At 36.8% G+C, this 16284-nt stretch overlaps 1 protein-coding gene across 1 annotated transcript in view; it reads right to left on the reverse strand.

Moving 5' to 3' along the window:
* Positions 1-363: 363 nt before the first annotated feature.
* Positions 364-16284, reverse strand: part of GTF2H1 (general transcription factor IIH subunit 1) — a 29444-nt gene continuing 13523 nt past the window's right edge. Inside the window, exons 6-15 of the mRNA XM_070365219.1 lie at positions 15326-15475; positions 15119-15198; positions 12171-12298; positions 11970-12057; positions 9621-9709; positions 9130-9247; positions 5049-5139; positions 4502-4617; positions 3407-3499; positions 364-1370 (exon numbers count right to left, since the gene is read on the reverse strand). Of these exons, the coding sequence (XP_070221320.1) occupies positions 1284-1370; positions 3407-3499; positions 4502-4617; positions 5049-5139; positions 9130-9247; positions 9621-9709; positions 11970-12057; positions 12171-12298; positions 15119-15198; positions 15326-15475 (1040 nt within the window). The 3' untranslated portion in view covers positions 364-1283. The remainder of the gene's footprint in view (positions 1371-3406; positions 3500-4501; positions 4618-5048; positions 5140-9129; positions 9248-9620; positions 9710-11969; positions 12058-12170; positions 12299-15118; positions 15199-15325; positions 15476-16284) is intronic.

The following is a 16284-nucleotide window of genomic DNA, read 5'->3' on the forward strand; positions in this document are numbered from 1 at the left end:
AAGTCTGAACTGGTTTTTGACCTACTGCAGCCACTTTATATGGAAAAGAACCAGCTTGTATAATGGCTTAAAAAAGTAATGAGTAGCCCTCGAGCAACCCAACCAAGTAAGCACCACATGTAAGGAGAATCCAAAGGATGTGTTGCAGTTAAGAGTATCTATAAAAAGTTTTACTTTTTCCTGTAATTTTAATACAAGACATCTAAAGTCTTAGATAAATATTGAGTTGATCCTATTAGGAACAAAATATGGCATGGATTCTAAAAACATGAACATATCTTTTTTTTCCTTTGCATTTAGGCTTTGCAGTTACTATGTAATGATTATCACTTTGCCAACAGTCAGATACTAGAGAAAGAGAGATATGAGAAACATCTTTTATTTTTTTTCTAAAGAGGTGAAAATAAGTAAGATTTCTTATATTTCTCACTCATAAGATTTTTAAACTCTTAAAAATGCAATTTCCTCTTTTCAAAGCACATGCCATCTTAAAAAAAATCTTAGCAATGTACATTTGCACTCAAAGAAAAACATGCAGCGCCATTGTCCTCTGACAAAATTCTGCATAAAAACCTCACACGACTTTCTGCACACATGTCCCCTCTTTATCATTTAGGGACTCCAAACCACAAACATTCAGTGCAATATTTATTGTTTCTTATTTCCGTAGGAAACACAGGACCAATGATGTCTTCTGACTACAACTGTTTCTGGATGGCTGAGCAACAGTCTCCCTCTGCTTTATTTTAAAGTACTCTCTTTAACTTGCTGATGTAAGGTACAACTAGAATTCAGCAAAACTTGAGGATCCAAGTGGAAGATGGAGGAGAAATACTTAAGGTGTACCCTGTGCCATAAACTTAGGAAAAAAATTTACACAGAAAAAAAACAAAACAAAAACCTCAGATTTATCAATGCACCCTTTTAAAAAGTGTTTTTTTTTTTTTTAAATTTCTGAAAGCAGCTTAATGTGAATCAAAAGCAGTTCCTGAGTAACTGCAGTAAACAGTGTCTTTTTAAAATATATATATATATATATTTGCAACTTAGCTCATTTTGGTTCTGCCTTAATTTACTTCCCCAGCTTTTAGTTTAATCACAGTTCCTTTCCTTTCAGTTCTCAATGTGCAAGTACAACAGCATCAGCTCCAAGAGTCGGCGCGCTGCAGATGTTTCTTGTCACTTCTGTGTGATCGCCTGCATGTCTGTCAGGCCAGGTTTCCAGAGTTACTGCAGGCCACAGTTCTCTCAGTCTCACAAAACCTGTGAGAGCTGCAGACACTTCACGTTTTCTTCATCAGACGCCGTGACTGCCACGTGTGGAGCTTGTTGTAGGCTGTCTGGAGCATCTCCTCTATGTGACTTACCAGCTGAAAAACAAACACAACACTCTTAAGCAACAACGGGCTAATGGCTGGTGAGGTTAATGCTTCTGACTCAGATCTGGTACATATTTCAGAGCGCAGTTGCAAAGCTCTTTTTTATTTCCCCAATGAGGCAATATGCAGGCCCTCTGTGAAGGTTCTCAGATACATTTCATATAGAAAGGTAAGAGGGATGGGGGCGGTGTACAGTATAGGCTGAAGTTCACCTGCTCTGCCTACGCTGTATGTCTGCCCTGTCATTAACCAGCCACAGAATAACAGGAAAATCTGTGTTACAGGTCTCAGTTTCTTCTGTCAAATCAGAGGTTTCGAGATTTAAACATTGGACTTCTAAGTAAAATCCAGAGGGCATCAACACTATCTGAGAGAAAATATAAAAAATGCCCTACTCCCCTGAAGATTCTGAGGCAGCAGGTCTGAGATGATACCCGGGAATCTTTTGATTTTCAAAAGCTTCTGAGCTTAATTCTGCTGAACAGCCAAGCTTGAGAAGCACGTTTCTATGTTCTCTAGGTCTTTCCCAGCTCTCAACACTTCAGGATTTCCACATAATAGATTACAGAAAAATGTAATTAGTCTTAAACCTCCACACAAGTACTATGAAACCCCTTCTGTCAGGACTATGTACTTTGAGTAGAAAAAAATTTTTGCCCTCATCATAGACATAACTAGAAGTCAAAAGGACCACACTGATCTAAGCTGATAAAGGCTCCTGAGGTAGAATGTCCTTGGATTATCTGTTTCCTTGGAAGTGGACAGTGTAATTTACATGGTTGGAAGTAAAATTTTTGTAATGTCTCCAAGTCAATTTTGGCAGTATGGAGACAGAGAACAGGAAGGCTTAAATCCTTATAGCATGCCAACAATTTGGATTCAATCTGAGGTAGAGTTAGAAACAAACAAACCCTTATTTACCACATCTGTTATCAGTAAGTGTGTTTGTGTAGGGGAGTGTTATTTACTTCTGTCGGTAAACTACATAAAAATCATTTATTCTGCTTGACAGGCCACAATGTTTCCACAGTACCAGTTAGAAGAGATGACCACCACAGCCTCATGTAAGGCTGCTCAGGGCCTCAGAATTCTTTTTACCAGAGACCTTTTTACAGTGCTCCAGGCAGTTACAATCAAATGAGAAGGCACATGAACTGAATCTGAGATCCTTGCTCTGCTGTGGGAAGACACTTCAAGATTCTTTTCTGATTATAAATAATATTACGTTTTGAGGAAAAAAAAAACAATGTTTAGGGAATAAAAACTTACTAAAAATTTTATCAATGAAGATTTTTCAGCTTTCAACTATGAAATTTCCTGTTTTGCTTATCCTACTTACATACTGAACAAAAATAGTTTTATATGCTATTTTTTCCATAGTCATCTTTGAGAAGACTTGCATTACACACAGAGAAAGAATCTTGTGCAGTTGCTCTGCGTGTGTGTGGTTTTGTGTGTGGCTGGCTCTAGTCTTGCATTAAAAACATTAAAAATCCTGAGTGCAGGTGACACTTCTCACGCATCACCTCACTGCTGCCCTGCTGTCAACAGGGGAGCTGAGGCCATCACCCAGGAACTTTCCAGCTCACTCTCACAGAATGGCAACTCTGCCATTCTTTGCACTGCTAGAATGTAACTTGTTACTTAGGTTTTCAAAATAAACATTTTTAGGAACATACACATAGGTTGTAAATCTATAAAGAAAAGCATGAAGATGACTATTACAGATGCTGGGTTAGTCATGACCTTGATAGAGTGTGAAGGAGGTGTGGGCAACTGGCCAGGGGCACTCAGGTGCTGGCTCTATTTCTTACCATGCTTGGTGAGTACACAGACACTGGCTTTACTGCTTCAAAAAGCAACTGTATTTTATACACTTATGAATGTGTGATACATTTTACAATTAAAAAACAGGATTCCCAGGGACATAAAAAACAACATATATACTCAATTACAGGAAAACAAAGTTAATTTCATCATTTTACTACAGAGAAAAAAATCAGGCCAAAACTAGATTCTTGCCTTACATTTGTGCTTAAATACTGTCTCCGAATTTTTTCTTGGAATGGGCAGAGCTTTGTAACTTGGAATCGTTCCAAATTACTTTTCATTTTCACTACCTAAAAAAGATGAGAGAAATAATGAATTAGACTCTCAAGAACCTACAGAGATCAAGGGAAAAATACACATAAGGTTACTTTCTTTAAGATTTACTGGCTTCACCAGGCAGAGAAGCAGTTATCTAATATATTTAGATTTTTTGAGTTCATAATTCCTATCCTTCCTGTTATTTTTTTTGTGCATGTGTATAAATATGTATGTGGAAAACATACAGTATATACTGTTATGAAATTCCACTTGGTTTAATGTGAACATCTTTAAGTCATTAAATATTAGGTCATCATTTAAAATGGATATATCTTTAACCAATCTGCTTCTGATAGATATCAGACCATTTCTAACATAGACAGTGGTAGAAAAACATCTCTATGGCTCAATATTTGCATATATTCATTCTTAATTATTATTTTCTTATATTTCTAAATGTTGAATTTCTGGGTCAAAGCATTTTTTAAAAACGTAGTACTAGCAGTAGAAGAAAGGACTCTCATCAAACTGGCCAATACCGATTATTTCAAATTTTTTATTCTTTTGCAAATTATAGATGAAAAATGCACCTTTTCTGTAGCTTTAAAGATAATCCAGGAAATGAACCCACACTCCCTGCACTGGAAATGTGAACTTTTAACCACTGGACCACTAGGGAAGACCCTAAAGATTGTCTGTAAGATAATTTATATAGTAAGGCTATTACTGTTTTTTAAAAATTGAAGTATAGTTGACTTAACAATGTTGTGTTTGTTTCTGGTGTATAGCAAAATGATAGTTAAGTTTTAAGATGTACAATTAATAGTTATGGAACTGCTCTGGATCTCAAGTTTCTTTACAAAATGGGTATCAATACCTACTCCATGAGGATGCTGTGAGGCTTAAATGAAACGATATAGGCAAAGTAGCGTTTGGCACATGGTAAACGTTCAATACAGTTTTCCAACGTCAAGATAACACCTCACTAATTCACATTATCAAAACAGCTGGCTGTGTTTGGGATCAGTTCTAACCTTTTCTTCTAGGAATGGTGTATTAACAGGAAAACAGGACCAGAAGTGCCGTAGAAGTTCCCCAACAGCCACATATAGGTGTTTCAACTCAGACTGAATATCATTTGGCACCATCTCTGCAAAAGAAAAAGAGGTTCACAGAATAAAAGCTATTTTCCCATGTGTATGCAGTCTCTGACTCACAGTATAAATGTGAATGTGCACCCTGCCAATGTTAAACCTGGATGTGCTATTCTAAATTAGTGATTTTGTGGCTGACACTAAATTCCCTTGGGGTTTCAGAGGCCTTTTCAGGTTTTGCTTTAAGAGGTAGGAGAGGGAAAAAACCTTTTAGTATGACATAGCAATGTGCCACTGTTTGTAATATTAAAACAGTACTGAAACATTAAGCTGTTTTCTAGGTATGCTTCAGGATCTGGATGCATAAAAACAAAACACAGATCCTGGAAATGTTCCAAAGGAAAACCACTACAACTTTAACACTCTTCTCAAATTGCTTTAGAGCTGATTTAGGTAAAGGGATAGCAACAGGAGGTCCAGCACGTACGGTTTATGGCTTGCTGTGTCCCTCCCTGCATCAGTGCTCCTCCAGGCGACAGGGCTGTGATGGTGCTACTGGCAGCACTACTTGAGAGAACCTGAAAGGAATGAAGGAAACATTTCAGTTTAACAGCAAATGTCCATAAATACACAATCTACAGCAACCAGAGTGAACTGCTTCCCATAGGGCTACTAGAATACCTACTAATCTTTCAGGAATACCAAATTTACAGGTACCTCAAAATACATCCCCTTTTGTCCAGTCAAGCTTCCCCACCTTAGAGAGTATAGCTGATTGACAATATTGTGCTAGTTCCAGGTATACAGCAGACTGACTCAGTTAAACATATATATGTATATAACCATATTCTTTTTTTCTTCTAATTTATCACCAGGTACTGAGTACAGTTCCTTGTGCAGTAAATCCTTATTGTTTATTTTCTATGTGGTAGTGTGCATCTGCTGGTCCCATACTCTCAATTTATTCCTGCCTCCCCCACCCCTACTCCCACTTTCTCCTTGGTAACCAGAAGTTTGTTTTCTATGTCTGAGTCTGTTTCTGTTTTGTAAATAAGTTCATCTGTACTATTTTTTAGAGTCCACATATAAGTGATATAGCCAAGCTCTTTCTTAAGTACCAACTTCTTAGCACTGAAGGTAAAACTGAGTTTAAGGAAAGAAAATGTCAAAAAAACACGATAAACCTTGACTGGCAGCTGACATAAGAAAATCCAGCCAAGCAGAAATATATCACTTGACATTTTTCAAGGAAGTGGATACACATTGCCAAAAGGGGAAAAAAACCTACATTCCCCACTGTATCCACATGAACATCCAGGGACATAACTGATGTATCTCTTCAATGAGTGCCTAACAAGTACCAAGGACCAGTCATAGTGAGGAACAAATCATCTGCTGAACAGCTCAAGCACAGGGTTAGTGTGTTTTACAAGTAGAAATCCAGGTATGTATGGGCTGGATGAAAAACAGAACTTGGTGTAAAGAGCGCATTACAGGTTGACTATGAGTCAAGCAGACATGAAAGTTCACTTGATTCCTATTTCCTTCTGTCAGAAAGTATGATAATGCACCGTAACCACAAGTTTCACTGACTGCTAAACTTGCTGACCGGTCACTGGCTACACTCGGGAACACACACCCGATGGCGGATCATCTTCGCACATGTCTCAGATAATCAAATCACTTTTTGGAGGGAAAAATCTAAACTAACCACAGCTGAAAAAACTTAGTGTTGACCTATATACACTAAAAAGAACTTGTACAAAATAAGTGCTTTTTCAAACTTGAATTAAATAAATAAATAAATGTAAAAAAAAAAAAAGTTAGGTGGAACTACTTTGGCCCAAGGGCCAAATCTAGAAGGAAAGATGTAGTCAGACAATCCCATATTTGTTATGTGAGCATAAGTACGTACACACATATTTCTTTGCTTTGTCCACTAACAGGACAAAGAGACCAGTAGCAAATGACATCCCACCTAGTACTCAGATCTTGGTTTCTAAACCTACTCAACACTTGCCAGGCAGGGAAAGAGTCAGATGAACTTGGAGTACTATCTCATTGTGCCATAAACTAAAGAGGCGCTCAAAACTGATGAAGATACTGTCAGAAAGAGACAGGGGCCAGTATAAAGGGCGTGGAAAGGGTCTAACTACAAAGGTGCAAGGGCACCTTTTCAGGGGTGACAAAACTTGCTTTTTATTTTGATTGTGTTGGTAATTACATGACTGTATATAGACACTGAATTCAAAAGAATATACTGAAAATGTAAATTTTACTGTAAGACATCTCAGTTTAAAAAAAAAAGGATAGCAACAATTTATAACCCACAGAATATAAGAATCCATGCTTATAAAGAAAAGTAAATAAATATGAATGAGTCAGGGAGGTTCAGAAGGTCAACTGATGGGAGGACAGAATTAGAAAATCACCATTTAACTACCACTATGATAATAACTGTTTTCAGCAAGAATCATCAACAGATTCTAAAACATTAGTGAGTAGAAGTTTGAGGGTAAACAAAATAGTTACACAGTATCTCCCCACAAGATACTTATTAATTATGAAGGGAAAAATTGGTAAGTTTTCCACAGAGAAATCAGATAGTGCCTTAACCAAGTGATCAGAGTTAACACTGCAAGGCAGGACAAATAAATATGTGCGTCCTCATAAGATGTACAAAGGATGCCATATTACTTACACATCAACGTGGTGGGATTCTTGCCAAAAGCGAAATCCAATCATGAGAAAATGCGAAACTGAAGTTGAGGGCATTCTACAAAAAACTGACCTACTCTTCAAACATCAAGGTCATGAAAGATAAAGATTGAAAGACTCCTCCACTGTAAAGGAAACTAAAGAGACGTAAAAACCGAATGCAATTCATGAATCTGATTTGGATGCTGGACCAAAAAAAGTTTTTCTTTTTTTTGCCACAGGGACATTAATGGTACTATTGGTGAAATTTTTCCAAGAATATAGGTTAGGGACATCCCTGGTGGTCTAATGGCTAAGATTCCATGCTCCCAATACAGGGGCTTGGGCGTGATCCCTGGTCAGGGAACTAGATCCCATATGCCACAACTAAGATCCTGAGTGCCTCAACTAAGACCATGTGTGTTAGTTGCTCAGTCATGTCCTATTCTGTGCGATTCCATGGACTGTAGCCCCCCAGGATCCTCTGTCCATGGAATTCTACTGGCAAGAATACTGGAGTGGGTTGCCATTTCCTTCTCCAAAGACCATGTACAGCCAAATAAAGAAAAAAAAAATTTTTTTTAAAGAATACAGGTTAGATAATAAGACTTAAACAATGTTAACTTATTGTTTCTGTAACTGTAGTGTGTTATTTAGATGTAAAGGATCTGGGGCTTTCTAGGTGGCGCTAGTGGTAAAGAACTCACCTGCCAATGTAGGAGACTAAGAACTAGGGTTCAATCCCTGGATCAGGAAGATGTCCTGGAGGGCATGGCAAGCCACTCCAGTATCCTTCCCTGAGAATCCGGTGGACAGAGGAGCCTACTGGGCTACAGTCCACAGTGTTGCAAAGAGTTGGACATGACTGAAGCAACTTAGCATGCTCACAAAGGGATCTACCTTCAAAATGGGTCAGAAAACTTTTGCAACTTTTTGTAAATCTAAGATTATTTCAAGGTTAAAAGTTAAAAAGTCAGTCCCCATATGTGATAAGCACTACAATTCAGCTTTCAATTCAGTGTCTGAGTGTTTATGAAAATAGAGAAAAGGGAAAAAATAACTCACTACTGGGCATGCTGAGGACTGCTTTAAAGAGGCAATGGAATTTGAACTACTTTGAATTATTACTATTTGTTCCTTGACACAGAAACAGGCAAAAGACACTCTTAAGAGAGAAAGCCTGAGAAAAAGCACAGGAAGCATGTAGATGATATGATTAAAAACCTCTGGGTAGTTTACAGAGTGTTAGGCTGGAGTACAGGACTCTTTTTTTAAGTTATGTGGGGAAGGAAAGGGTGGCGATATGGCTGGAGTTGGGACTAGAGATGTGGGTTAGGTCAGATTGTAGGGTTTGGCGAGTCAGACAAAGAACATCCAGACAGTTACTATGAGAAGAAAGGGAAGCAGTAAAGGTTTTTAAGTTGCAGAGTGATGTGGTTGGAATCATGCTTTTATTAAAGTAACTTGCAGTGGCTGTGCTGAAAACCTGTCCCGTTTACCTAAGTCGAGGTGATGGAGTCAAGAATTACTGAACTGACAGGACTTGCTGATCATCTGAAGTATGTCTAAGGGCAGGGAGAAACAAAGAATATCTACAGAATGATGTCCAGAAATTTTTTGGAAATCTGGGAGATTTTTCCAATAAAACTGTATATATGGAAGAAAAAAAATCAGCAACCACAAAACTCATTATCTTATTTTCATTATCATCTGAACTTCAGGTATGCCAAATATTTCTCTTTACCTGACTTTTTCAATTTATTAAGCAGAAATATGTCTTTACCCCAAGTTAAGTATGAGTTTTATAAATATGAATGTGCTCATAAAAAGTAACTGGGGATTCTGTTTTTCACACTGTATAAATCACCTACCTGAGTTAATCTGGGTGTATAAGCTTCCATTTCTTGTCTAATACTTTGAAAAGAATTAATAATGTCCTGACTTGTTGCATACTGCAGCGACTGGATTGGAGTTGGACCATGATAATACCTGAAGATTAGCCAAGAAATTACTAATCACACAGAATAAGGGTGCTCAATATTTGTCTGTCAAATATTTTAGCAGTCTCCATACAACATTCCCCCCAAGTAAAGAGTTAAAGATATTTCAATTAAATAACTTAATTCCAATAAGGGTATTAGGAAGAGAACAGCACAGATAGCTAAAAGTTATTTTCTTCGCTTCAATCATTTAGGATCCTTTCCTGAGATGTACAAAGTAACTTTTTAAGGAAATACAATACTATATTTTATGGCAACAAACTGATAAAAACTTGAATACTATACTTGCAGAATAAATTCTGTACCAACTTGTGATATAAAACTATTTTGCTTCAAATTAATTTAATAGTCACCAAACTTACCTATCTGACTTCTTGAGGTTTAGTGCAATTGTTTTTATGGAATTATTTTTTCCCAAGTCTTCATATTCAATGGATTCTTGTAACTTCGCCTATAATTATCAACACAACACTTTTTATTGCTGCACTTCCTACATGTGTTCCCTCTATACACAGCTACCACTTAACAGAGTAACTGTTTTCCTATACTCTGACCATACCACTTAACAGAGTAACTGTTTTCCTATACTCTGACCATACTATGCATCATTAAACCTTTAATATTTGAAAATCTGATAGATGAAAATGTGGATTTTACTCAAAATAAATTTAAAAAATTAATTTTATTACCTGTGTTGCAAATACTTTTTGCCCCCACTTTGGTGTTTTTCAGTTTTAATTATTCCCTTTATACTTATTCTTCTGTGGATTTTTTTTTTTTTTTTTTGCTTGAGCTTTGATCCAACAGAATTTATTATGGAATAAGGTAGGGAATCAGTTTTAAAAAAAATATTATTAATCAGTCCCCCAACAACATTTGTAGAATAACATCTTTCCCCACTGATTCTGAAATGCCATGTTTATCACGTGTGTATTTAATCCCTTCATGTATTTGGGTTTACGTCTGCATTCTTTATTTTGGTTTTACTAATGTGCTTTCTCCTGGACTGTATAGGAACAAATCTGACTTTAGCATGCTACTCAGAGTAATGTATCAATCAGTCCCACCTCACCTAGACTTGGCGTGTTTTTACTACTTTTTCATCTCTATACCCCTGAGTCAACTTCAAGGCATACTGATGTCTTTCACTACTGTTCCCATATGTCAAGCTCATTTTTACCCCTGCTGCTGCCTGATTTAAGTCATGTCCTGACCCAACCTCTTATATAAATCCAAATCCTAAGTCTCTGCCAAGGCCTGGTCATCCACCTAACTTTCACACTTAACTGAAAGCTCCAAGAATATGAGGACTCTATTATTATTCCAGGATCTCTTATTCTATAAATCCCTTGTAGAACACACAGCAGACAACTACTGATGTGGAAGAACATCTTGAGTCAGTTTATCATTGAATATTGTGAAAATTCACACAGTGATTTTTGACAATTTCATCACTACCAAGAATCAAGGGTACTCAGTGCAATATTGCAAAGCAAAAAATCACTCCCTAGACTTCTTTTTGGCATCTCTAACTTATATTTTAGCTTCACTTTGCTTATTTCAGAAAAGAAATACCTTACTTTGGTAATTTTAAAGATGTATATCCTGTAGAAACATATTAGGTGACTGAAATACATAAAGGACCCATAATCTCTTAAAGTTCAAAAACTTAATTGTGTATCAGTTTGTTCTACAAACTTTATCTACTTACTCTCTGGTTCCTACTGTAAATAATTACTATACTTTAAATTCTGTTTTACAATTATTCATTTTGTCTTACCTATAGACACTAAATTGAGGACAAAAACCCAGTCTTAATCATTTTTGTTTCTTGCCACCTAATATGGCATGTAAGGCAACTAAAAAATGGTTTAATTGTAATGAAGTGAACTATTGTCATGGTATATGTGAAGTCACTTTAATTCAATGTATCATTAATCCTTTAAGTAGTCATTATTTGCTGCATGCATCAATCTCCACTGTAGGGATCTATCACGAATATCATGATGTTTGCTATTTTCTCAATTATAATACTGTCAGTGTATTTGTATCTAAATCTTTGCATGTATCTTAAAGAAAGAAAAAAAAAAGTTCCAAGTGGAATACTGTTCAGAAGTGAAATTAAGGGTTAAACCTTTAAAAATTTAATACACTATATTGCCTGATCGCCCTCTAAGAAAGCCTTATCATGATTTTTAAAACAAGGGAGGAACTTAAAATTGAGGGATATAGAAGCCTGGCAAAGTTGCAGAGAGAAAATAAATATATAAGTAGGTAACTGTTCATACGCCCTCACAATCCATCTTCACTATTTAATGAAAGACATTTCCAGGTCTAAAATGCTAGGTTTTACATGAGGGCCAAATCTTATCTTTTAAAATCAAATACACAAACCTTTAGTTTTTTCTTTCTGTCATATTGCCTTTGTTGGGTACTCTTTTCCAGAAAATAAAATTATGAGTTAACATTTATGTGTGTTTATAGGTGAAGGGGAAAAATAAAATAATAAAACCAGTTAACAGACAAGTCTATGGAAAGTAGGCAGGCAAGCCAAAACTGAGGAAGTATTCTTTAAGCCAAATACTTAACGGCTTGGTCAGAAGAATTAAAGCCATCTGAACTTATCAAGGGTCAACATAAGGTACTGGCAGTTACATAACATATATGTGGAGAAATCTGAGCCATAAACATTCCAGACTTTTTACTCATACCCTTTTAATTGCTGGCTGAAAGCAATCTGGATCTCCGGAATTGCCATCAACGCTGCTGGGCTCGCCATTTTGTTCCTTTTGTGCTTCTCTGAAAACAAAGGGAAAAAAATTAATGTTAAGTACCACAGGAAGAACAACAACAAAACTCTATCTGGCTATCACGGAAAACCCAGTTAGTGCCCCTTTGCATGTGTACTTAACTGTTTCCTGAGACCTGCTGCCAGGACCATGGCACTGTGATGGTTAAATCTCTTGATGATGGCAGCGTTGCTATTCTCTCTGATGGATTTAGAATTAGAAGTAGATGGCACGGAGGAAATGCCATAGCCCTGCAAGGAACAATTTAGTAGAGATATGTTGAGTTGAAAAAATTTTCTGGATATAGGACTTAAAAAATATTTACAGGTAAAAATTTAAAAATAACATTATACACACACACAAAAATGAAAAAATGCTACTAACTGCTTTTAGTATCACAAAAATATCTTAACTGCTAAGTGCTGCATTTTTTCCCTAAGGAGCAATTTTGGACTAGTTAGCAAAACATTAAAATATTGGTTAGTGGGATGCTGGGCTGTAAGCCATTACACTTAAGTTAAAACTTACAGGTGCTATGAAAGAAGTGGTCAATCCCATTAGAGGTGGGGGGCGGGGAGGGTAGGTTCAAAAGAGCTTCATGGAGCACCGTAAGATGAATAGGTAGGTGCTTGCAAGGCAAACACTGAGACAACATTTCAGGAAGAAGAAACTGCTTAAACAAAAGGTATAGGAGTAATGTAAAACATATTGTGTCATGGGTTTGTATGCAGTTCAGTATACCTCAAATGAAGGGTGGGCCAGGAAACAGCCCCAACTGAGTACGCAGAGGCCAAATTAATTACAGCCTGGTAGTAGTTTCGACTTTATCGTAAGTTCAGTGAGAAACTCCTGAAAACGTTTTTACATAGGGGAACATTATGATCTGATTTATAACTCTTACTGCTAGGGAAGAATAAACTGTAGGGAACAAAAAGAAACAAGAAGATCAATTAGGAGGCTAATGTGTCTGTGCAGATAGTTTTGAGATGTAGTGCACTTGCCGAGCAACTGAATGTTGGAGGCCTACAAAGGGGCGGGACCAAGGAGACCACTAGGTTTTGGCTTGAACAAACGGGTCCATAGTAATGTTTTTTTTTTTAAACTGACATAGGGAAGGGCCAGGAAGAAATAGGTTTTTGAGGATGGGAATCAAAGACTCCATTTTGGACATGTTATACTGAGGGGTGTGGAAACAACCTAAATGAAGATGCCAAGTAGGAAGTTGGACATATGATTCTGGACTTCTTGGGTTAGCCAGACCAGGACTAATTGGGAGTTATCATCACACAATTAGTATTCATATTTTTAGCAATGGAATGGAAAGAATGTAATTACAAGGAGCCCCAAGCCCATATCCTGGGACAGAATTACTAGAGGATGATAGGGAAAGAGGGAAAAATTGAATCAACCAACACTTTTATTAAAAGGCTTGGTTTTATAAATTTTTATACATCCATGCAAGGGAATACAACATGGATAGTTCTAAAAATGTAAATAATAATAATAATAAGTAACAGATCATTGTGTAAATTTAAGGTTTACAATGTGTTGATTTCAGATTGCAAAATGATCACCAGTGTAGCTAATACCCCATCATGTCACATAATTATCGTTTCTCTTGTTGAGAACTAAGACCCAGTTTCTGAGCAACCTGAGGTTTCTACTGTCAGCCATGCTGTGCATTAGGTCTACAAAAATGATCTACTAGCTTTAAGTTTGTATCCTTAAACAACACCTCTCCAAATTTCCTACCCCTCAAGGTCAGAACTATTAACCTCATTTTACAAGAAAACTGATATTAGAAACATTAAAAAAACTACAGTTTAAAACCAGGTAGTGTGGTTTTAAAGTCAATGTACTTAACAGCTGTGTGGTTTATTTAGCTTCATTTTCTCAGGGTGATTAAAGAGGTCACGTTTATAATGTGTTGAGATTTACCAAGGAAGTGACTGAGTGCTGAGAATTTTCAAGAAAACAACTGAATTTCATTAGGCAAACAACTCAATGGGGCACCAAGGATTATTTTCTGTTAATTTAATAATTTAGACTATAGATGAAATTTTAACATTGGTTTTCTCACCTGGAGCATGCATACACTAAGAGAAAAAAGACAAGAGCACATGTCAATAGAAAAGGAGCCAAAGGAAAGCAAGAAAATTAACAATTAAATGAAAGGAAGGGCACTAAAAGGTAACAGTGTCTAGAGAGTAACTGAGGAAGTCAAGTTCCTTTCTAGACTAGAAGATAGAGGCAGGGACACAATTAGCCTTGATCAGAATGGCATCAACTATTTCTCTAGCCTTGGATGAATTTCTAAGTCTGGAGTCATGATGCTGAGGTAGGTAGCTCATACTCGATGGTCCAGCTATTGAAACATAACGCGGCTAATGTGGAGTAAGGGTCATGCCTGTGCTCAACATTTGGTAAATAGTGGGCAACCAACGATGCTTACCATCTTTTCCCTATCTACGAATATTTTTTCACACTTAATGTTGCTGCTACTGCTGCTAAGTCACTTCAGTCATGTCCGACTGTGTGTGACCCCATAAACGGCAGCCCACCAGGCTCCCCCGTCCCTGGGATTCTCCAGGCAAGAACACTGGAGTGGGTTGCCATTTCCTTCTCCAATGCACGAAAGTGAAAAGTCAAAGTGAAGTTGCTCAGTCGTGTCCGACTCGGGACTGCAGCCTACCAGGCTCCTCCATCCATGGGATTTTCCAGGCAAGAGTACTGGAGTGGGGTGCCATTGCCTTCTCTGTTACTTAATGTTAGATATAGCATAAAACATTTGTTAAACCTTTATTAATACCTAGACAACTGTTGATAAGGGAGTTAAAAAATTCTTGTAAAAAATGTTCTACCAACTCACAGGGGAATTTCAGTTCTCCCATGCAATCTTAATAATGAACAGTGCTATCAAAAAAGCACTTTTGATAAACCACTCCAAATAACATTATTCTGTTTTACCTTCTCACAAGTAGAACATCTGTACTTCAGGCAATTTTAAAATACAAATGCTGAAGACTAAGAAAAGACTGTTTTCTCTTGTAAATCCTTTTACTGCTACTTACCTCATCTAATGGTTTATCTTCCAAAGCTGTTAAGTCAAGCAGCGGGTTTTTCACTCCTAATGAAACCATTGTTTTTAACCCTAGAGGATCAATGAAATAAAAAGTTGATTCAGTTTTACCTTTCCCAGAAAGCAAAAAAATTACTAATGGCACTGATGACTAGAGAGCAGCAGATTAAATGCTAGAGTGTCAGGGATAAGCAATTACCTTTTTCATCTATTTTGGCACATTCTGCAAAGAGGTCCTTTGACCCTGTATTCAGCCGGTCCCTGTGAAAATAATGGGACTGAAAGAAACGTGTCCAGAATTCCTTTTCTGTCATGTTGTGGGGAACATTTTCTGCATATTTCATTTTTACTGTGAATAAAAACCACAATAGTTATATACTGAATTTCCAATTCTTAAAACCTTTCAAATTAGTTTAAAAGTAGTTCAAGAGCAAAACCAAATTATAAAAGTATTCAACTTTACAAACAATATATAATAATTTAACTATAAGTATCACTTGAGAGAGTACGTTAGACATTACCTTTACGTATCTTAAATTACAAACAAAACCTTATTTTGCTCCAAGAAAATTATTAAGCTTCAAGTTTCAAAGTTTTACTGGGAACAATAAGAGGAAGACCTGAGTTTGCCTGTTTGATCATTTATATATGGATACTTTTAGTCCAAGGCACCATATTGGGTACTGGGGAAATAAACAAAGATCTCCTTAACCCACTGGACTATCAGTTCAGAACTCCAGAAGCCTGTGTTGTCTAATAAGCAAAGAGATTAAGTTAAGAGATTAAGGTCTCTTAAGCTGGAAAGCCTGAGTTTAAAATTCTAGGTCTACCACTTATTATCCAATGTGATGCTGGACAAATTACTTAATCTTTATCTTGGTTTCCTCATCTGTAACATGGGGTAATAATAACCTAATTCATAGGTACTATTTGTGACAATGTTAACACACATAAAGGCCTCAGAATGGTGTCTGACAAAGAGTAAACACTACATAATTATCAAAAAGATAGAAAATTACATTATAATGTGGTAAGACACACAGTGCTGCAGATGGAATGGGGAAGGGGATTACATCTGCCTAAGGAAGTCAGATTTTAGAAGTGGCAATGAAGTGATGCTTGAGGTGAATCCTGCAGGAGACTGTCTCCTAAGGAGTA

This window comes from Bos mutus, chromosome 29 (genome assembly GCF_027580195.1).
Source record: "Bos mutus isolate GX-2022 chromosome 29, NWIPB_WYAK_1.1, whole genome shotgun sequence".
Lineage (NCBI taxonomy): Eukaryota > Metazoa > Chordata > Mammalia > Artiodactyla > Bovidae > Bos > Bos mutus.